Source organism: Acanthochromis polyacanthus, chromosome 15 (assembly GCF_021347895.1).
Source record: "Acanthochromis polyacanthus isolate Apoly-LR-REF ecotype Palm Island chromosome 15, KAUST_Apoly_ChrSc, whole genome shotgun sequence".
Classification (NCBI taxonomy): Eukaryota; Metazoa; Chordata; class Actinopteri; family Pomacentridae; genus Acanthochromis; species Acanthochromis polyacanthus.
In genome coordinates, this window is record NC_067127.1 from 25,258,457 (window position 1) to 25,281,123 (window position 22,667).

At 39.8% G+C, this 22,667-nt stretch overlaps 1 protein-coding gene and 1 long non-coding RNA gene across 10 annotated transcripts in view; one reads left to right on the forward strand and one right to left on the reverse strand.

Annotated features, from left to right (window-relative positions):
- Positions 1-22,667, forward strand: part of smap1 (small ArfGAP 1) — a 156,165-nt gene that overhangs the window by 32,737 nt on the left and 100,761 nt on the right. For all 8 annotated transcript variants that reach the window (XM_051959653.1, XM_051959656.1, XM_051959654.1 and 5 more), the window contains exon 4: positions 4,890-4,965. In XM_051959653.1, coding sequence (XP_051815613.1) covers positions 4,890-4,965 — 76 coding nt within the window. The remainder of the gene's footprint in view (positions 1-4,889; positions 4,966-22,667) is intronic.
- LOC127537427 (uncharacterized) overlaps positions 1-22,667 on the reverse strand; it is a 104,238-nt gene that overhangs the window by 4,503 nt on the left and 77,068 nt on the right. Inside the window, exon 3 of one of the 2 annotated variants that reach the window (XR_007947050.1) lies at positions 16,890-17,902. The exons of the other annotated variant lie outside the window; for it this stretch is intronic. This is a non-coding gene — a long non-coding RNA (uncharacterized LOC127537427). Of the gene's footprint in view, positions 1-16,889; positions 17,903-22,667 lie in introns of those variants that run through there. 2 annotated transcript variants of the gene reach the window in all.

Sequence of the window (22,667 nt, forward strand, 5' to 3'; positions counted from 1 at the left end):
TTACAAGGCCCAAAGTCCACAGAAAGGACAGAATATGAGAACATGTGTGATTGCATTGTACAGTATGAGAAATATAATGTGCTGATTGGACATTGATGCATGTGGACATATTATAGTAGACCTCCAACATAAAATTATTAATCACTAAATGTAAATAATATGAGCTCTTCAAAAAAATCCACAAATTAATGCAAAATTATGGCATTACTGTGTTATAGCACAAAAAATATATATTATCAAGTTTGCAGGCCTCACTGCCAGAGATAAAGACAGTAAGGACGCTGCCTACAAATGTTGGCAATTTTTATATTGATCACGACTGAGAATTTCCATCACAAACAATTGTTTATTCTTAAAATCTCAATTGAGGTACAACATGAAGTTGGTAGACTTTAGTTATGTTTTTCCTATCTGAGAAAAGTACACAATATTCTTGTAAATGTTTATTTTTTTGTTTTAATGGTGGTGAATGAGACAGGTATCCAGTACTTAGTGCACATGGCGAATCACCATACTGATCCACTTAGCCTAATTTTACATCACTCCTGCAACAGGCCCTTTTCTGTGTTGACACAGAGAAATTACAGTATCAAATCAGTGTCGATGTCAAGCTGCAGCTTCATCGGCACGCCCTTAATCATTTCGAGCACCAAATAAGAAGTGACAGGCGTGTTGCTTCAGCGTCATTCCACACATTTAACCAGCAGAGTCGATGTGTACAGTGGTATAACCACAGTTTCCAGTTTGCCCTTTTCCAGGATACAACACCAGACAGCTGTGTGGTTAACACAGCAGCATATGTTCATATTTCCACCAGTACACTGAAATAAATAATCTCCTTGTTTGAAATGCTGCTCTAATACCCTATCTTGTATCTGGCAGGCCCATTTGTGCGGGTGGTCATCATTCTTCACTCTTTTGAAGTCCATTAGTCGTTCTGACAGCAGCACCGCTGGCTGAAAGCAGCAGATAACAGATCCAGGATTAGGAGTGCTGCTGCCTTAATAAGTGTGTTTCTATGTGGACGTCTGTGTTCATACACACACATCATTTTGGCTGCGCTGTGCTCTACTTATGTATGGAAATGGCAAAAATGAGTTTAACTCCTCTGCTCTAATTGCTAATTTGTGTTCAACTCCAAAATCAGTGTGTACTATTGAATGTTTTCATATTTATAAATACACACATGCATGTTTCACATAAGTAAACTTTCATTGTGTAATTCCAAGTGTGCAGATGAAATTTAAGTAATTCCAGTAATGCAATACCCAACTATATACAGTATATTCAACGCAGAGTATAATGCAACAATGATAGTCTTCTGCATAACCACATCACAGCTTATGTCTTCAAAACATCTGAAGACCAAAAACCATCTGGGAAATAATTTTCTTGCATATCTGATCAAACCCTTTTGATTTTCTGCAGAAACAGTATGACCACATGTCCAGCATCCAGGAGCGACATCAGATTATACGGCTGTTTGTCTGCTAGGTGGAACTAAATGGGCTGTAAATCACATGTGTGTGTGTGTGTGTGTATAAAAACAAATTTTCCCAGTACATGCTTAGAAGCTGCACTTTTAATTTTAACATCAAAGAAATAGACATCACTCAGGGGATGTCTAGAAAAGTGCAATGTAAGATGGCAAACACCCATTGCCATATGCAATCTGACTGTAGGAGATGGTGAAATTCCACATGGTCCAAACAAATTGAGTGTTTTGGATTCTACCTACTTTGGATAAACCTACTCTCGGTGTTCTATGTCTCGTTTAGAAGATGAGAGCAGAATACAGCAAATACTAGTGTAATCTGTAGTAAGTTTGTGTGCTGTGTGAGGCTTTAAATATACATTCAACGGTCTTTTAATAGGATGGTGATGCGTAAAATGGACTTTCAGGTGCACAGGTAGTGGTAGGTTTTGAGTGACTGATAAGCGATTAACAGTGTAGTCCACATTGTTGTGCTGACCTTGATCTATGTACATGTGTGCAGAACCAAGAATAGTTTATAATCTTCTCAGCGACATGGCAGCTGAAGAGCAGGACCACAATAGGAAAAATTACGCACATGTATTTTCTGATTAGTTTAATTAGTTCGGGTCTTTCTGTTCACACTCAGAAAATGTTCGACAGTTTGAAATCCGCTCAGCTGTAAGACATCTCACCAAAGCTGTACAGCACTGCCTGGACCACATATGGTTTATGTCAAAGGTCTTCTTGATTCTTTCGTCATTATAGCATCCGTCTTCATCTAACACTCCTTTGTGGGCATGTATACATCACCACTGTGTCATTTAACTCACATTTACCCACCACAGGCTTGGAGCTGTGTATCTTAGTGTAGCCTCCTGTCTGCTCTGCTGTTTCTCGTCAACAGTAATAAATAAGCTGCGTGTTTGAGATGCAGCTCCAGCATCCTGCCGCTTCTAGCCTATCTCGAAGCTCCACTCGTGCGGGTGGTCATCATTTTTCAATCTTTTGAAGTCTATTACTCGATCCGACAGAAGCGTCGCTGCTGAAATGGGGAGATAAGAGCGTCTGGATTAGGCCTGATGTAGTGACTGCTTGTGATAGTGCCGCATGCTTGGAAGAGTGCGAGGTTGAGAGTGTGCGTGTGCTTGCATATCTGTTATGGTATTCTGACAAAGACAGGTTTTCTAATGTAAACATCATGTCCCCTCATGAACCATCTTTTAAAAATAACTGCAAAAGTTCACTGGCCTGTCACTTTGACTGAGCAGTATGAGTTATGTCACTGACAGCAAGAGGCAGAGAGGCAAGATCCATGTCTTGATCTAATGTCTTTTTTGAGGAACCACACTAATCATGAACTGTGGAGACAAGCATTGCCTGCCAGAAACATCATAGAGTTTGATTAATCTCCAAGAATGCCAAGAAACGGAAAAGAATGTCTCTTATATTTTTGTTTCCAAACATTTTCACTTGGTTTTCAGCATTTGAACTAAATCTGTCGCCATGTTGCTGACTTGAATTGGGAAATTTAACAGTTCTGCAGTTAAACCCCAAAATCATAGGCTTTAACATCAGTGAATTTATCAGTGACTCACAGTTTAGCAAGTGATGCAATCTGGCGTGTTCAGTGTAACAGTTGGACTGAGAAGTTGAATATCTCAGTGTTTGTCTGACATTTGCTTTATTGACAACAGCCCTCACACTGCATGGACTTCAGACAGTTGTCCAACCTTGACAATCCTTGTTCTCTCAGCATGATTTGACAATGTTCCAAAGAGCTTCTTGCCATGTCAGGAATGTTTGTTATTCTCAGTCTTCAAATGTCCATAAATGTTCACAGGGTTTAAGACAGGTTACTGTGGAGGATAGGACATGACATTCAGCACTCCTTGGTCCTCTTTAGTCTACAAGTCAAAACTTTAAGGTGTGTTTATCATCCTGCTGCAGTATGAGTCTTTCTCCACAAAGATACAAACCAGTGGGTGGAGTGTTCTAAGGAATGCAGTGCTGCTTCGTGGTCAGGGTGCACAAAGTGAAGGTGTCCAAACAGAGAGTGACAAAACTGCAGCCAACTTGAATATTCCTGGTGGTTTGATTCACTGTGACTTCAGTCTTTCCTCTGTTGGTTTCCGTACATTCACTGTTCTATTGCTGCCACTAATCTCCAACGGATATTTGTCAGTACAGGTTACTTCATCGTCCACTGTGAACTGCTGCGGTATCTTTGCCAACCCCAAATGTTTAGCCTTGCTTCCCCTCCAGAGAGGTGGTTTGGAGACACTAGACAACCTTCTTTCGACAGAACTTTTGCTGATTGAAGTTTTGTGTGAGAACACAGAGCTTAGTGAATTTTTAATCTGTGATGAAGTTGCTTTTCTGTCTCTCATTGAAAAAAGCTTGACGTATTGATCTTCTGATCCTGATCCTTCTTTGGATACAACTGATCCAGTTTCCTCAAAGTGCTTTAGAGTGATTTGACTCTGAGAAAGCTCCTCTTTACTTAGAATAACAATTTGACTTCTGACACTTAGTTTTGTTCTGTTTTCCACTATCGCAATGCTCCAGAGTGACCAATGATCTATAGAAATTTAAAGCAAGTGAACAACGGCTGGAGTTTGTTCTGGTTGAGCAAGCTTCTGATGAGCTGATTAAAACAACCTGAGTGCCATCCGGATGCTGGCTGAATGAAAGGATACAATGCAAGGCAATCTGAGTTTGTATAAAGCTAGTCATAGCCACTAATCTGCTTTGGTTGGACTGCTGATCTACAAGTAGAGCAGCGATTGAAATATTTCTTCTCCATTTTATTTCACAAATGTGTTTGAATCCTCAAGCTTTTTGGATCATTCCCAGGTTTACATGTTAATATAACGGAACATTTGATATTATCTAAAACATGAAAAACAACAACTTTAAATCTTAATTACAAAAGAAGCAAAAACTTCAGTCATCTAACCATTTTCCAATCTTTGCCACTATACTTAGTGTTTGGCCGGTTTAGGTCCAAATCCTACTTGGGGATCACATGAGATAGGAAATGAGATAAGATAAGGTAGACCTAAGTCTTTTCTTTTTCTTGTGTAGAAAAACATTTTTAACTGCTCACTTTGACCCTCCATCCTCTCAGTCTTTTTTCAAGGCTCTAAATCAGCATCATGTTGCCTTTGCTTCTGTCAGATCAGTAATTGTTGAAGCCTCTAGAGGTATTTGTCTTTTAGATAGCATGCTTTTGAACAGTCAATTTTCTCACATATCTCCACTTAGATTTCTAGTATTTAAGAATTCAGATTGGAAAGACAAATGTTCCTGCCTGAGAACTACAGTATGTTGGTGATTTTACTGTTGTGTGTGTAGATGTTGTGTATTTTGGACGACTTTGTACATGGTTTCAGTCCTTATCGCTAACCTTCAGAGCAGTGGAAGTCTTCATCCGGGACAAGTATGAGAGGAAAAAGTACTATGACAAAGAGGCTGCAGCCACAGCTCCAGTGAGTATCACCAACACATCTTGTATTTTGCATTTTGTCAGTTTATTTTATTGTTGTTATTGTGTACAGAGCTGCCATGATTGGAGGCCTTTTTATGTAACCTGTGTGCCAATGGTTGCTTGGTAACTGTTTCATGTCAACTTGTGCTTCAAGGTGGACTCAACAATGCAAGTTGTCACCACAGTTGGCTAGCTGCCTATTTTGTGTGTGTGCCTAAAATGGAGAAACAAAGTGTCCTTGACTGATCTGAACTGTCCTGTGCACATTGGGCCTTGTACACTGGACAACAGGGAACGAAAGGAAGATGGGGGGAAGTAGAAGCAAGGATGGTAAATCTTATACACTGTAACAAAATTGACCAACTAGCCAAATATCAACAGTCCATTTTCCAGAATCACAGACTCCACCTTTAAAACAGAAAACGCCATCAATGCAAAAAAAAAAAAAAATTCTGCTCCTTCAGCTTTTGCGTCTTAGCATCTATAAATGTGTCAAAGTCTGTCTGACTCTTCTTCGAAAAGGAATCTTCCCATTATTAATCAAATGTGAATGATTTCCCATCACTCATCTTTTGATAAGAAACTGGAAATGAATGCTGAAAGACCAGAAACTGTAACAAAGAGTGTTTACATGGATTTGACAGCTGCTGTGATAAAAGTTGAAATGTGCTACTTATTATATTTGGCATCTTCTCTTTGCACAAGGTTTTTTGGATGAGTTCCCGTACTGATTTTCCTGTGCCAAAGCCTTGTTGGCTTCCAGTATCATTGTCTTTCACTCAACAACCCCATAAAATCAGTATTTTTTTTTTACTGCTGTTGACCTTTTCTGTACTTTAATCTATCACACTGGTGATGAGAGCTAAGCTCAAATGCGTGGACAGGCAGTGAAATCCCTTTCAACCCTGATTGCAGCCCAAACAACTGTCTTATTGGATCTGATACCAAGAGTTGCTGCACACCGTTAGAGAATAACCTTTCAAAAAGCCTGTTATCTTCTGATACAGGTCTTTATCAGTAAGTAGCGATGTCTGTATATGTGTTTGTGTCAAGACTGAAGCTCCTTGCTCTTTGCTGCGTGGGTGAAGGAAGAGAAAGAACATGATTGTGTAGGTGTATTTGTGGGTGGGTGGGTGCACATCTCCTTGTCTTGTTTCCAGAGAGATTATCTGTGTTAGAGGTGTGCGTTTCTGTGTTTCAGTGAGTGGGTTGACTCTTTTGTGAGCTAAACAGGATGGTGTGAAACTTCTCCAAAATATGTGTGATGTAGTCTGTATGTGTGCCTGCACTGAAATATGTAAAATATGGAATTGCTGCACCTTTTTAAAAAAATATTTTACTCAGTTTTCACCCAGTTGTGACATATTTGGCAACAGGTGATCATATTAATAATTGTCATAAAACTGAATTTAATCAAATTAATCAAAGTACTATTTCAGAATCACCCCATTTTCTCCTGCCGTGGCTGTGACTTGTCATGTGGTCAGAAACAATGGTCTTTGGATCCATTCGGCCCCAAAAAGTTACTCCATCCAAGCTTCTGCTACAATGTGACTAAAGTGAATATGATTAGAACCTAGTTGCGTGTCACATCTACTGCTGTGTTTGGATTATGTGGGGAAACTATCAATAAACTAAAAAACAAAAACTTGTATGCTTCCATTCATGAAAAAGTTCAGATTTAATATGGCCATATTTATAGAACTGTTATATTTCAATTTGTTTCTGGAGCTTGGTCCCTGTCACTTCCCTAATCAATGACAGCACACATGTTGTGAAAAGCAGCATTTGCCTGTGATCAACATGTTTTCTTAAGGATGCTTGTATATCTGAGCTTTGCTGTGAACAACAAGCTTGATTAATGGCAGCCACAGTAGCTTAAGATGGCGGACTAGTACCAATATTACATTTGCGATATGAAGATGATTTTGCCTTGCAAGGTCTGACTTGATGTTAATTTAGCAAAAGTCTGTTAAACCTAAAAGTAGCAGCATGACAAACATGTTCCAGCACCTGGATCAAAAGTATGCAGTGCAAAGGCAGCAATGACGGTCTTTTTACGATTCTGATGCTGTTCTGTTCCAAAACCAGAACTTACTGGCATTATATCTGCTTCATTTCCCAGTGTCACCCTGTATGACAAGACAGGGTGCTCGAGGGGGGATTTACACAAGTGTTGGCATTTCATCCTGTAAATGGTTACATTTACATGATCCAAATTCCTGGGTTTGTCTCGATGTATTTCAAGTATGAAACAATGGCCTGCAAATATTTTGTGGAACTAGCATTGCCACATTTGTACAACAAAACATGAGAGGAGGTTGTGGTGCAGTTGTAGAAAGTGCAATTTGAGTCTCCAACAACAAATCTCTGAACAAGCAGAACCATGCAGCTTTCTGAGCCTGACTGCTCATTTTATTGACAAGCACTGGGGACCGAACAGTATCTGTCCCCAGACATCCTACTTTCTCAAAAGCTGCATTGGGGACATAATAGCTCAAGGGATTAAAGACTTAGACAGATATTAATAGATATTAATACTGGAGAATTCTGTAGACAACACTAGATAGAATGGAATAGAACGAGAGAATTTGCCATTGTTCTTTCCAGAGACCACGACCCTCCCTTCTCCTTAAAAGATGTGATCTATCTGCACACCAGCTTATCTCTGTCCAATTGGGTGGAGTTCAAGACAACAGTTTGTTCAATGGATACATGAAAAGGAAGCCACTGAGCAGGTGTTAGGCTTAAAAAAAAATGATGTCACTTGGTACTCACCTGCAAGACAATATTGTCTAATGACTTCACGGATACATTGTCTGGTGAAATATATGCAAGCATCTCTGTACTCAAACCAGTGTTCCAGCTGTTCAAACAGTCTACTGAAGCCTGATGAGGGTTACTCTGACCTCACAAAGAAAATTATAAGCGACATACTGGAGTATCTAAACACAAAGATAGCGATCCTGCTCCAGTTTAATTCCTAGTTCAACTGCTTAGATCCGCAGTTCCAGACAACTTACAAAGTACATGACAAGGTGGACGGATTTATAGAAGAAGCTATAGTCTTGATTATACTTCACTAGGTTGACACCATGAACTAGTGGTTGTGTGTTATTGTTAATACTTTCTCAACCACTTGGAAGACTCTGTTAGACACATGCAGAGTAGGTCATATCTACATGTTCCTGGCATGCACGCTACTGTCAATACAGGTGTCAATACTTCCCTTGCAGTGTAGTTGCCACACAGAAACAAATTTTGGGCTATACATGGATGTCTGCAGAGGGCAATGTGTGGACTCTCACAGATCTGGCGAGATAACAGACACAATTTACGTCACATGCACCCTAGCGGACTCTGGGTTACCCTTGGGTACTTTCTGATGCAGAAAGTATAACACTGGCCTGTTACCCAGCTGCTGTTCCTGATGGCTGTCATGTGTCCCCCTGAGTCATTCACAGCTGTGAGTATACATCAAGAGCATCCTGCTGTTCAGTGTGAGTCTCTGGAAAAGATGTCTTAGATATGCTGAGCCAGTGACAAAAAGGATGAAAACACTAGAGAGCTTCTTCAAGAAATCTGTGGCAGCTGCCTTCCAGACTTCTGAGGAAGACAAAATCAGAGCTGAACTGTTAGCGTACTTGTTGTCCCCTGACACAGACCCAGACACAGACACACTTCAATAGTGGAAACTGCATGAAGCCAACTTCCGAAGACTAAATGATTTGTGATGAAATGCCAACCCCTGCAAGTGCCTTTTTAGAGAGGGTCTTCAGTACAGATGGGAACATCATGACGTTCAGAAGAGCATACCTCAATTCTGTAGGTAAGCTTGCTTTTCTGGCAAGAAATCTGACACACTTTAAACACGAGACAAAAAATAGTAACTACACATCAGTGTGGCTGTCTGACACAAGGTTTCTTAGTTAGAATTTTGTTCATACAGCAATGATCTGTCTGTCTGTCTGTCTGTCTGTCATCATTTCCATGGCACAACCCGTCTAAAAATGATCAACATGATTGATGTATAGAGAAAGACACATCACACTGGATTTTTATCTACCTACTCTCTTAAAAATCTGAATGATTCGAAGTGAGTTTTTTCTCAGCCAAGTAATGTTTGCTTAGTTATGCTGACTGATTAATGAAAAATGACCTATAGCTAATGTTGCAGCGACAGTCATTTTAACATTTCTCACCATTTACAGCTAAAGAGATAGTTATATCTGAGTATAAGCTGGTGCTCTTGTAATTTGAGCAAAGATCACGAGGGGTGTCCTGAGGCTGATCAAGGCACTTTTTAACTAATCCGTATTGGCATTAACCTGAGCCCAATGCTTTCTTCATGCCTGCTTTCACCAAGGTGTCATAATTTTAAGAATTTTCTTGATGAGTGCGTCATTGTCAATCCAATTCCCATCCTTACATCCAAACTGACTGGGAGGTGCACAAAAACCGAACAGCTTAAAGTTTCAGGGAAATGGAAACGCTCTCACAAAAAAACAAAAACACCAAGCACTGTTACATTGATGCAAACTGTCTTGTTCACAGCAGTCGTTCTCGGGTGCATCTTTATTTCACTTCACTATCTTTTAGTTTCCCTCATTTTCTTCTTCTCTCTGTTTCTCAGCTTGTCTTCTTATTTTTTGCTCTCCCCTCCTGCCTCTCTCTCTCTGTTTTTTTCTGGCTTTCTCTGAAGCGTTGCCAGCAGCCAGACTGTGATCTAGGATCTGTTTCTGCCACCCACACAGACGGCTTGGCTTTTATATGCAAATTAATTATTAAAAACAACTCATTATCACTTTAAGCAGTTTCACGCAGATGGAGAAAGAAGAGGAGAGGGCGGTCTACAGTAACCCTGAGCTATAGTTTGTGTATGCACATGAGTGTGTGTGCTGGAATGAGAGTGTGGAATATGCTGGCCTGATTTATTTGTTGAACGCTTACAGAAAGAAACTGTGTCTCTGCATGCATCACTGCAGTTACATCATACTGGATTGTCATTGTTTACCAGCATGTTTGGATGGTATTGGCACTTATCTGAGAACTGCAAAGGGTCAGTATTCATATTGTGAGATGATGGATGCTACAGCGTGTCTTAGAGAAATGTCATTTCTATTCTGGCTGTCAAAGGAAAAGGCATTTACACTGAATTGATGATAATGAGACATCATTTTGTATTCCACATTTCACCATGATTGTTCTGAATAAGAATTTAATCAGATGTTTTACACAAAATTGACAAACACCGCAAGATGACATGTGCTAGGTCACATTCCTGTGTATAAGTATTAATAATTTGTGATGAACAACCTTTAACCCTTAGGTCCGTTTTTGACAAATTCTGATTTTACCTTTATATTTCACCTTAAAAGCTGTTGATCTTGCTTTGCTTGGTATCTTTTTTTTCAGCACAACCTCACCTGTGTGATTCTATAATTATTTAGACATTTTGATATAATGTATGGACACACTTGACCTAAAATATCAGAAAAAATACAAAATCCGAGTAGAAAAAGTTAGATTTTTTTTGCTGTGGACACCATAAACATGTGTAATGAATCTTTTTCGGAACTTATGATGTAAATACAAATTGTTTGTAATAAAATAATGTACAAATTTAGCAGTTAACACAGTTATATACCACTATTTGCACTAAAATGGAGGAATTTTTTAGGCGTTTTTGCACAACTATTTACAAAATCACGAGGAGTCACTATAAAATTTTACATAAATGAATTTGTACCATTCCAAAAAGCTTTTTCTGTCCACCACAATCTATACAATGACAAAAACAATAGAACAGTCTTTAGGACCACAGGGAGAATCCAGAGTCCTGGTGTTCTCCATTGCTAGAATATGTTTATTATGAATGTTATTATTATTGTTGTTTTATTTTTATTGTAATTATTGTTATTATTATTTTATTATTATTATTATTAGTAGTAGTAGCAGTAATATATTACATCTGAAACAAAATCTTCATTTTCTGTGCATCTTTGGTGTCTAGCAGAGAGAGTGATCTATGGCCACAGCCAGTGAAGGACGTGCTGCTCTCCCAAAGAGTTATAACTATCACCTCACTAAAAATTTTTTTTAAAAAATGATAGAAAGTTCCAAATCCGCACTTTGGCCATCTCTCCTCTGTGTATTTCTAGAACATTCCACTCTCTTACTATGAACACAGAGACTGGGGGCGTGTCTGTGCTCCCTGTCAGAGCGTCTCTGTCACTCTGCTCCAAGTTTCTCAGTCACCTCTGGGGAAATCCAGTTTGCGTTTTTTACTCCAGAGAACGCCAGGTTTGTGAAAATCTGGTCCACATTTTCCTTCCTACACCAAGCATAACTCCAAAGGTCTGTGTTTCTCACCAGATGCTTTCAGCAGAGAGGAGTCTCCGCTGAGTCCAAAGTTCAAAATTTTGCAGCGCATAAAAGACGCTGGAAATAGCTCCGGTGAAGTTCGGTAAAAAATGTGGCGTTTATTATTGATCATATCTCTGGTTTTACTTGGCCAATCAACATGATTCAAAAACTGGTAGAAAGTTCAAAATCTGTACTTTCAGCACACGTTTAAAGAGAGACTCGCCGACACTTCATTTTCCTGCTTTGTTTTGATTACCGCGGCGCAACAAGAAAACGCTCCAGAGCGTCTTTCGGGTGGCAAGTGTTAATAGAAGTATAGAAAAAACAGGTTTAGGTTGATTTTACAACTTCACTTTGAATTGAAGCACTTCAGGTCATTGATCATTTTCTCATGGAAGATGATGTAAGTAAATAAGGACAAAGGAGTCATCTCACCTTAGTACACAAGTAAAACCTGGAGTCATGTAAATGGTTTCAGGATGAAGCAGCCCCAGATACTGCACTGCAATTTTTCATTCTTAGTGACTGAGTGTAAGTTGACACAGAAACTGTGCTGGCCTCCACCTGCACCCAACATTAAGTCCATCAGCCTGTGGAGCAAGCCACTGGGAGTGTGTTGCTTAGGTCAAAGTTTTCAGATGGCGAAGCCTGTCTTAAGGCTGGGTTATGCTTTCCGCACAGAAATCCGCGTGAGAGAACGTGTGTGGCTTCATACTCCGTGCGGCATCTGCTCCCGAACTGTAGGAGCAGTGTATCGCAAACACACTACCTAGTCTACTCTAATACTGAACTAGAGTAGAAGAAGTTTGCCATTGTTTACAACACTTACAATGAGGCATTTTATTGAATTGTTGCATTTCAGCAGTTTGTTTTAATTTCACACCATGAATTGTTCATAGCTCGGTTGTCGCAGTCATCTCTCTGTGATGAATTGTATAAGTGCCTGTATTTCTGGACTTCAGCTACTAGTAGGTCCTGGTCTTCTGCCATGTGTTTCCGCACGTCTCTGTCTGCTTTCTTAGAAAAATGTGGAGGTGCACAACGCGGAAATTTTCCGAGTGAGAACGACTGCTCGAAGGGGCGTGGCTGCTAAAATGATGTAATTTGTCCGCATGGACCTCTCAGACATGGCAAGCATAAAAAAAGCTTTAATGGTCCCTAATATCTACAACTTCCACAGAGGAAGGTCCACTGACTAGCATGCCTCAGGAGACCTGTATAGAAACCACAGGGAGGGAGACAGAAGGCATAGAGACTACATTATCAACAGATGGAACAGCCTGTTTAAAATTCAGGGAGTACACTTGGGGGTTTGTTCATGCAACCAAACCTTGTGTTTTTATTATGTAATTTCATGACAGTTTGCATCTAATGTATTTAACTGGAACTAGTAAACATTCTATGAAGCAATTTTCTTACGGCTACTGATGGAGCATCTATTGCTGGTACATATCACTATTGTTGAATCGCCCACACCTACCAAGACCTAAAAGAAGTTTGACTAACACGATGAAAAGATTTGGATCAAATAAGGGAAATTACTCAACTTTTGTAACTTTGAGTAAAAATTATTGGCACATACAGTTTTACTTGCAAGCAATCTCTTGAGTTTTAAAAAAGCAGCCAGGAAATTACCTTTTGGTCACGGACATGGGCTGTGCAGCGAGCTGTAAAGACAAAGTACAAATTCCTGTTATTTCCCCTAGATGAATCTAAGTTTATCTTTGGCAGAGGTCCTGAAGCTGAGCAGAGCTAGAAGTAGCTGTTGTTGTTGGCGTCTTTTCTGGTGCCTCTGCTGCCTCATGTAATGCAGCAGGTGAGTTTTCATATTTTTTGCGAGGTATACTCCATCCATCCATTCTCTATACACTGCTTTATCCTCAGTAGGGTCGCGGGCGAGGTATACTGTCTTTTCAAAAAAAAAATTTGAAAAGATAATTTTTTCAGTCTGTGGCGTAGAACTTGAAATGCTACCACACACCTGTTCTGAGATATGTCAGTGCTGTGATCAGACATGCAAATTCCTTACCCTTTAAAATTCACTGTTTTGACATCAAAGTAGATCGCAGAACTGTGGGGTTAATTCCATGCAGTCTACCATTAGCTGGCGTACTAGTTATTCCATCTTCCATGTACGGTGGCCGACAGGTGCAAACGTGCTGCAAACGGCAAAAGCACTGCAAACACAGAAATGATCCAAAACCAAAAACTCACAAACACATAAAACGCATGCAAGAAAAAAAATGCTGCAAGAGAAACATGCTGCAATCACAGAAACGATGCAGAAGCAAAGACTATCAAAATCACAAAACAGATGCAAACAAAAAATACTGCAAATATATAAAAATACACACAAACCCCCAGAACAACCGCAAGAGAAAAACGCTGCAAAAATTCAATCCACAACAGAAGTGCACCAGACACGAAGAAGAAGAAGAAAAAGAAGGTGTGCAATTTCTTTCGGTGTGAAAAGGTATGTTTTCCTTTATGTTTTATGTTTTCTTCTTCTTCTTCTTCATGTCTGGTGCACTTCCGTTGTGGATTGAATTTGCAGTGTTTTTTCATGCGGTTGTTCTGGGGGTTTGTGTGTGTTTTTATATATTTGCAGCATTTTTCGTTTGCATCTGTTTTGTGATTTTGATAGTCTTTGTTTCTGCATTGTTTCTGTGATTGCAGCATGTTTCTCTTGCAGCATTTTTTTCTTGCATGTGTTTTATGTGTTTGCGAGTTTTTGGTTTTGGATCATTTCTGTGTTTGCAGTGCTTTTGGCGTTTGCAGCACGTTTGCACCTGTCGGCCACCGTATCCATGTGTATAATGTGACTGACATCATGTTTTGGAACCCTCACAGTTTGATTTTCTTTATGCTAAAGCTATATTAATAGGCTGATACTGTCTTCACCTCAATGTAACCGCACAGTGGGCTTCTGGATTAGTTGTGGAATACAAGACTAATTCATGAGTCAATAGTGTAGACATGTGGCCAAAATTGACTTATGTGACTTGTGGTTTACTTAAATGGAACAATTCTAGTAGCCTAATTATGTGTCAAAATGGGGAGAGTCATAAAGTCATCAAATTGATCCAGTACTTTAACTGAAAAGGAGAGGTTTACACTCACAAGTGTAAAAAAGTACTTGTTTGGTATTAATACTCAGGTCCAACACCCACAGTTCTCTTCCACGTATTTCTTTGCATTCTGCTTCTGAAATTTAGAAGAATATGTTTTTTGTCCTGAACCAAATAAATGGCATTCACAAATGTTTGTTGTTCTAGATATTAACTGAAAGTTGTAGTGTTTCTAAGAATTTGAATTGCTGGATTGTATTTGTGTACATGACTGAGACCGATGAAGAGAAAGATAGTGATAGAGAGCAGTGATCTTTTTTTGCTAAGGTGCTTGAGTGTTCTTTCTTTCGACTCCCCATCCAGCCTGAACTCATTGTTCTATCATGAGTGAATTAGTAGATGTGTGTCTGTGTGTGGAGACACACTGGAGATTATTTCAATGTTACTTGAATCAACAAGGCATCAGAGTGCATCTTGCAAACACTCTGTGATGAGCCCAGTGAGTGGCCTAAAAATGTCACAAGAGAACAGCACAGTCGCCCTGCAGGAGGACTTTGCTGATTTTCAACCTAATTTGCCAGTGTTAGTCACAGGCATGTTCTGTCTTCTATGTCCACAGCACTTACCAGTGTTGTGTGTGTTCCTGCAGTCAGCTGTGGCTACCTACTTAACTTCTGCCATTGCCTGACATATTGTCTTGGGACGCCAGTGGATGGTAGAAGAGCTACAGGGAGAATGTGGCTGATGTCACGTTTGTTGTTTCGTTGAGCAGAACAACACAGACTTGTCTGTCAGTTTTAGTGAAGCTGAATGGTTCATTTACATTGGAGACCATGACTGACACAAATTGATCTTCACATTATGACTGATTTAGTTTTTCACGTCAGTTGGTTTTTATTTGAAGAGGCTTGATGATTGTCGATGCTTGTATGCTTTAGCATGCTGACAAACAGGAGGCAGTCTTTTGAAACCGATTCATGATCGCAGCCTCTCCAGGCAGTGGTTGACCAGCTGTGTGGAGGGTTGGATCATCTTTCTGAAGCTCTCTCTTTTGAAGATTTGCAGCGTTATCACAATGTTTAGCGATTGTTGCATCAGTCCCTTACTCTCAGGGGTGTAGCTCCAAATTCTGGCCCCATGCATAAGCAGTCTCTGTGGGTCCCCCCTACTCTTTTGATCCATGTCTCACACATCTTTTGAAAATGTTTTACAAGTAATTCAGCAAACAACTGTCTGTACTGATGAATCTGTAGTGGTAGTATGGTAGTCACTGATTAACCAAGAAAATTGTTTTCTACCAGTATTTAATTGGTTTTTCCATTGAGAAAATGTTTAGTGTGAAACTATAGACAACTGAACAGACAAAAGGAAGCTGGTGTCCTTCAATGGAAAATGTCTTTTTTGAATAGCAGCCTGCCAACAAGCCTATTTTTTAGCATGATTTATCTACTGAAATAGAACCATGGCTGATGACCATGATCTCAAAACTGCAAATTGTCAGTTCTTGGTTTACTTGACCTACTCTTAATGCTCTGAATGATGCTGTGTCATCTGGAATTAACACGACTGCCTTTTGAAGGTCGTTGCACGCTTACTTTTAAGTTAGTGAAGCCTGCGTGTAAGCATATGAATCTTGAGAATGCAATGAATTTGTTGATACTAAACATGCCACAGTAGTTTACTGCACTCGCTGCTATATGTCACCCCAGGTTTGAGCTGTCTTTACTGTGAGCTCTGCGACACCTCAATGTCAAATAACTGCTTGTATTAACTTTTAGTGTCCGCTTAATGACCTCACCTTGTCTTATGTCCTCAGTGACAAATGAGTGAGTTGCCCTTCTTTACTGTCTGTGCCTGTTTCTGAAGCTGAGGTCCATGGGTTTGATGATGGTAAGCTTTGCTATGTGATTCTGTAGATATAATGTCATATGACTTTGGAGCTATGATGCTGATTAATTTATGATTCTGATTAATTCATGTTATGCAAAGTAAATATGCTCTAAGCTGCATTCCTGGCTGACTGCCTTCAATTTAAACACCTGCTGAGCTTAAGCCATTGTTGAATTGTGTGAGTGGAGCTCTCCTTTCTTTGGAAGGAGATTTAGTAAGCAGTTGTTTTAACTCAGTTTGCTTTCTGTCTTTTTACTACTTCAATTGATCTCTCCTTCTTGGGCAAAGACATGACTTCATCCTAAACAATTTGGTGCAGGATTTTAGTTTTGGTATAGAACTTCAGATTGGTGCTTTGTAGTCCAAACAGTCTGTCTGAAGTCCATTCACTCTTCAGGACCAAAATCAGCTCTGTTTTAGTTTCTGCTTACACTGTGTGAGTCAGTTACCAGATTGCCATGTAGAACGTAGCCCCAGCTCACTTTCTCCAGTGATAATTCCCGTGAAGCTTATTCAAACAAGACACCCATGTCCTCGGTGTTGACATTAAGAGAAAAAATTACTTTGTGCAGTTCTCAAGCTGAAACTGCACCGATGACTTAAATGGTTCATTTAAGCTTTTTATGAATATGTTCTACTTGTCTTAATGGACTGTTTTAACTCTCTTATTGATAATATGCAGCATTTAAGTGCATTAACTAATCATTATGGACTATTAGACACTTCTGAATATTGTTGGTTTTTGTTGCTTTCTCTGTAAGCAAAAGATCAGTGCAGATTCACATCGTCTCTGCAAGCGTATCCACCAACGGACGGGATTTCAGATGCTGCTGGTGTTACCTTTGTGTCAAATTTTGCAAGAATTTTCAGTCTCCATGTATCCCTCCGATATATATATATGATTTAATGTGTGAACCTTCTAAACGTAGACAAGGAATGCCATCAGTTATTTGAGCCTGCAACATCTGTGTGATGCTACTACAAGCTGGAATAGAGCCAAAGATGACCTTATCAGACTGTAAAGGTTTGGCTCTAATGTTGTAACAAGTGTCTATCTTTTCTTTCTTCCCAAGTGTATTCAGCTTTATGAGAAGTCCTCCCTAATCCATGATTCATCACCACAACTGAGCCACAACACATAGCTCAAGGTCATTCAGTTGACCATGACTCGATGCTCTGTGAGATCGCAGTGGGATTATATTACAGCTCAAACATCTAAAACCATCTCCCACCCTCCATAATTCTTTTTTTATTAGTCTCTGTATAACTATTCCACTTTGGCTCAGCGAGTGTCCTCTGTAAGAGTACAAATGAAGCTGTTAAAGGGCTACCCAGCAGACAAATTTCAGTTAAGATGTTAACCATCCCTCTTTCTCACTATCAGCACTCGCCACAGCAGAGAGCCATACCCTTCTATCTCCAAGTCCTAATGTCCATTCAACCTCTGCTCATCCTCTTTCACCCAGCTCGTACCACTCCTCTTGTTATCTATCCTCTTTTTATCCTCCCTCCCCTCCCTCTGTATCCCTTTCGCTCCCCTCCTTACCCTCCAGCCTCCTTTCTCTTTATCTTCATCATCAGCCCATCTGTGCCTGTTTAGTGCTGTGTCGACATCTCCAGCAGCATCAAAGTCGGAAGAGGAAGAAGTTTTGAGAGAGAGAGAAAAAAACCCTCAAAAGACATCAACAGAATAAGTAGCGGGGTAGAAAATGCTCTAAATTCACATCTCAGCTGCACTCGTTTCACCACCACAGGCAACAGGAGCAGTTGAAGGGGGAGGGAGAAGGATAGAAATGGGAAGAGATGAAAAATGGAGAAAACATTTCTCTGTTCTGCCCTTAGAAAGACATACTGTAGTCAGCGTTAGTTTCCACCCCAAGGTGGTTTAGAGAGCAAACGAGGGGGGAGATGATGGCAATGAGGAAGGAAAGGAGGTGGGTTGATGGTCGTGATGTACGGTAATCGCTTTCTGCAAATTCATGCCTGCTTTTACTAGTAGAATGGTAAGCGGTGCTTGGAGTATCCTTTCAACAGTCCTGAGCAGGACTTGCATCTTATTTCAAATTCACAGCTTTTCTAGCTGCAGCAGTGTGTGCGGAGGCAGATCATACTCAACTGCTAGAACTTTGTAGCTCGCTTATATAGCTTTTGATTGAAATCCACATCTCTGTTTTGCCTGGACAAAATGTACTTACGAAATGTTTCATTCAGTCTGATCATCATTCTACATAGCACTCTTTTCTACGTTTTTTCAAAGAGGAGCCTGAACATCTGTCATACGGGAATGCCTGCAGTGCTGGTTCATTTATTGATATTCATGAACATGCAACCAGGTGCTCCCCTTACATTCAGAGCTGACATTAGAAACAGATTGAAACCAAACAGGTGGCTTTAGATTGTCTTTGCTGAAATAATTAAAAAAAGAAAAATGCCTTATCCAGTTAAATGACAATTCTGGTTATTTCAGTGTGATGTATTTCCCAACAAAGTCTCATATTTGTTAAAGTTGCACAAAACAGCTTGTGAAGGGTGTACAGCTGGCATGAGTTTCCTGCAATTTTTACATGAATCATTTTAAAAGTTTATTTTTGACTCTGACTGAAGTTAAGCAAAAATTGCCACTGGGAATGGAAATTTTGCTAACTGCATAAGGAATCTCGCTTAATCCGGGAAGACTTACTGACTGACGTAAACACCAGCATATACAATGGCACATGATAGTTTGTTCTTGTGTGAGAGGTGGACTTTCACTGTGGGGATGAAGGCAAGAAGTCAAAAGGACACCCTGAAAGACGGTGTGCCTCTGGAAACTGGTGGTGTTCCTGCTGTCACTGCTCTGCTGCCCACTGAGAAGAAAAGGGAAGTGTTGCAGCAGAGTTAGACCATTTGATGTCAGACTGACAAAGTGTCCATGTGTCCATGGATGAGAGCTACAACTAATGAATCTGCTGATTTGAAAAACATTGCTGTCCTGGAGATGATATTTCATCTTCCAAAAATTTCATCAACTAGCTGGAAGGAAAGACCCAGACCAACCTGACTGAACATTCAGCTCTCCATATGGTCTATAAAAGTGAATGCGGTTAATAAAACACCTGTTCCAGACAAACAGTTTACTTTCAGTCAGTCTTGACAACAAATGTTTAAAATGAGTGATTTTAAAACTCTTGTTTTTTGGAAGGTTGCAGACATTCAGGCTAATTACCTTCTAAATACTGTTTCCCAAATATCTGCAACAGAGGTGAAGAGTACACCGTTAGCATGGAACTTAGCCACAATACCCACATTAATAAGATGTACATCAGATTAACATAAACCAGAATCATCCTTTAATACTGGAGGCAAGAAGACAAGGATTTATGTATATTTCTGCTTACTCCTCATTTTCACCGAGCAACAGCTGCATGATCTGAGCTTATGCATTGTCCATCAGAGATTAGCTAGGACAGACAGGACAGAATTTAGTTTATTATAAATCAGGTAATTTAACATCCTCAAATGATCCTGATAGTATGTGCAGCCTGTAAGAAGTCCACTCCTGCAGAGCTGTAACTTTGTGTCCTGGGAAGAATTTATTTGTTGGGTTGTTCAACACTGAAACATTCCTATTTATTTAGTCTGAGGTAACTGCCTGAAGGTAGCCATATATCTGACACATATATCTGTAGGTATTCTTTTTCCTTTGTTAAACGTGGGCTTGTAAAGCCTGTTGAGTCTGTAACTGTTGGTCGAGACAGTACAAAGAAGCTTGACCTTGCTGGTGTTAAGTGACAGCTGACAGTGGAAGTTTCACACAATCTACGAGATTGAACAATAAACTCACAACATCATAACTGCTGCACATCTGTCCTGAATTTGTAATGTCTCTTGATGGCAAGAACAAAGCTGTCAGTTGTCTCATCTTCGAGGCTTCTCACATGAATGAAATGGTTTAAAACACCCCCCTCTTAATACAAGTGTTTTCACCAATATTAATAATTTTCAATTAATCCAATGTCTCTATTGAAATGCACGATGCCCCTACAAAAATCCCTCCCCTGACATGCTAATTGGGCTGTCGTCTTTTGGACACCTCTGCTGTTTTGCCACATCTCGGTTGATTGCTTGAGATGGCCTCATCTCTTCCACGATAGACTACTCTGCTATCTGTGGAAGAATCTCCAACATTTCCTCCTCTCGTCTGTGTGATTGGTAATTGTGTCTCTGATCCACCTGACAAAAGGATATAATTTGACATTTTTCTGGGCCTGTGGTTAAAGTTGTTAATGCCACAGGCATCAATTTTTAATATGTTTATCTTCAGCTTGTTAAAGTATGCTTAAACCAGGAGCTGAGTTAAACTTAACTGCTTATTGTAGTTAGCGTGGCTCATTCTTTATGAGTCAGTAAAGGATTTTGAAGCCCCAAGTTCGATAACAAGCCTCCATTACTGAAGAACTCAGACCAAGAGCTTAGAAATAATTAATTATATGAGCCAAACTTGGATCACAGATAGGAGAACACTACACCTGATGTAAGTAGGCCTGATTCTTGATACTATACTGGTAAGATGGCATAGTCCTCAGCATAAACCTTGAGGAAAATAAGAACCTTAACCTTTATTAAAACATGTTTTTAGGGGTCTTTCTGTGCTGGATGCTTGTGTAACTTGCACATTAAGTAAAACCTTCCAAAAAATGTGTCAATTCTTACAAATATAACCTTTTTAGGAGTGTGACCTTGCAAATGCTGTTCATACCTACCATGCTGGTTGAGGTAGAGAAAGTACTTTAACTGAGAGATTCTGTCACGTGTCCATCCTGACCTTTAATGCTCAGAATCTGAAAATGATACATTCTTATCAGACCAAATGATGGAGTTCTTCTTGCTGTCTCTCTTGATGAATGGGATGCTCTGGACTGCTCTGCTTACTTACCTGTACCTTCCCTGTACCACACAACGACCTGCTGCTGTTTGGAAATAGAAACAAACTGCTCATTTAAAATACAAACTGTTGTTGACTGACTGGTTCAGCTTTGACCTGCAGCACTTGTTGTACCTGTGGACATGTAATGTTTTCAGTCTGAACATTTGGCTTTGTGTGTTTTTCCTGCCTTTGGAACTTTTTGCAGCTATGTTAACAAAAAAACTCAAATTTTAATACATCATAGTTTTCCTTTAGGCTGAAAGGAGGCTTTTTGTGTCAGCACAGCCATGTAAAGGTTGGTAAAGGTGTCCTGACTTGATAAAGGAGAGGGGTTATGTCACAAAACTAGGCCATGTATTTGGTGGAAATGTGCAATTATTTTTGAAATTGGTGGTCTTTGATGACAAAAAACAGAAAGCACTCCCTTTAAACCACAACCAGAATGCTTTGCAGTTTGTTCTGTCCAAGTCTGCTCCTCATACTGCTGCTATAGGCTTCATCATAAGTTCTATAGTGATGCGATATCAGAAAACAATAAAGTATGGAGTGAGGTTTGAAGTAGAACCAGCAGGTGAGTGAACAGCGAGGTGTCAGTAAAGGTAATATACAGACAGACTTCTCAAGACAGTGTGTAGCCATTTAGACAGGCAGTGTAGCATAAGCTGTACCTCAAATTCACACATTAATTCCTTCAGCAAAAGTTGCTACTTGTCATCTGAGTAAACCACATTGGCATCTTTCTATAGTTTTTGCAATGGATGAAAATGAGACTGCTGGTTTGTTGTCTTGAACCACTGGATTAGATAGTTGAATTTTCCACATTCCACCAGTGTATGGAATTCAGTTTTGCCATGAAAGTATATTCCAATCATTTTAGAGTTGTTTTTTTTCTCCCAATTTTCCCTCATTCTGATTCAGAGAATAATCTTATCAAATGGCTCACTGTTGCTTCATATGGCTCAGTGTTCTACGGATGCACTCTGTCCTTTTTACCTCTTCAACAGACTGCAAAAAGCATATATATTTTTAGTGTTTTAATGACCTGATTACTTTCCTTTCCTTTTGAGGTAATTAATCCGTTCAGCTGTTGTGTGGAGAGGCAGTAAGTGGAGACAAAGCACAGATCTTCAGGGAGGTAGCTGAAGCTGTAGTGCATGTAGAAGGCAGTGAACAGCCAGATGGCAAAGAATAAACAAAGAAGGGATAAAGATGAGGGCAAGGTAGCTTCAGAACTGTTTAGTTAAATCTGTTAACTGACGTGCCTTATTACAGGCTGAAAAGCTTTAGGAAGTTCTGTGTTGAAGTGGCTGATGGAATTGGACTGGTATGGACTTTGAAGACAAATTGAAAATGGCAGTAATTACTGTAGAAATCACGTTTTCATTTCTTGGTGCTTGCCTGCATTCATGATGGATTTTGTGTGCACCAGGCAGTGGAAGGCAAAGCTTTTCATTTACTTCATTTGAATACTCT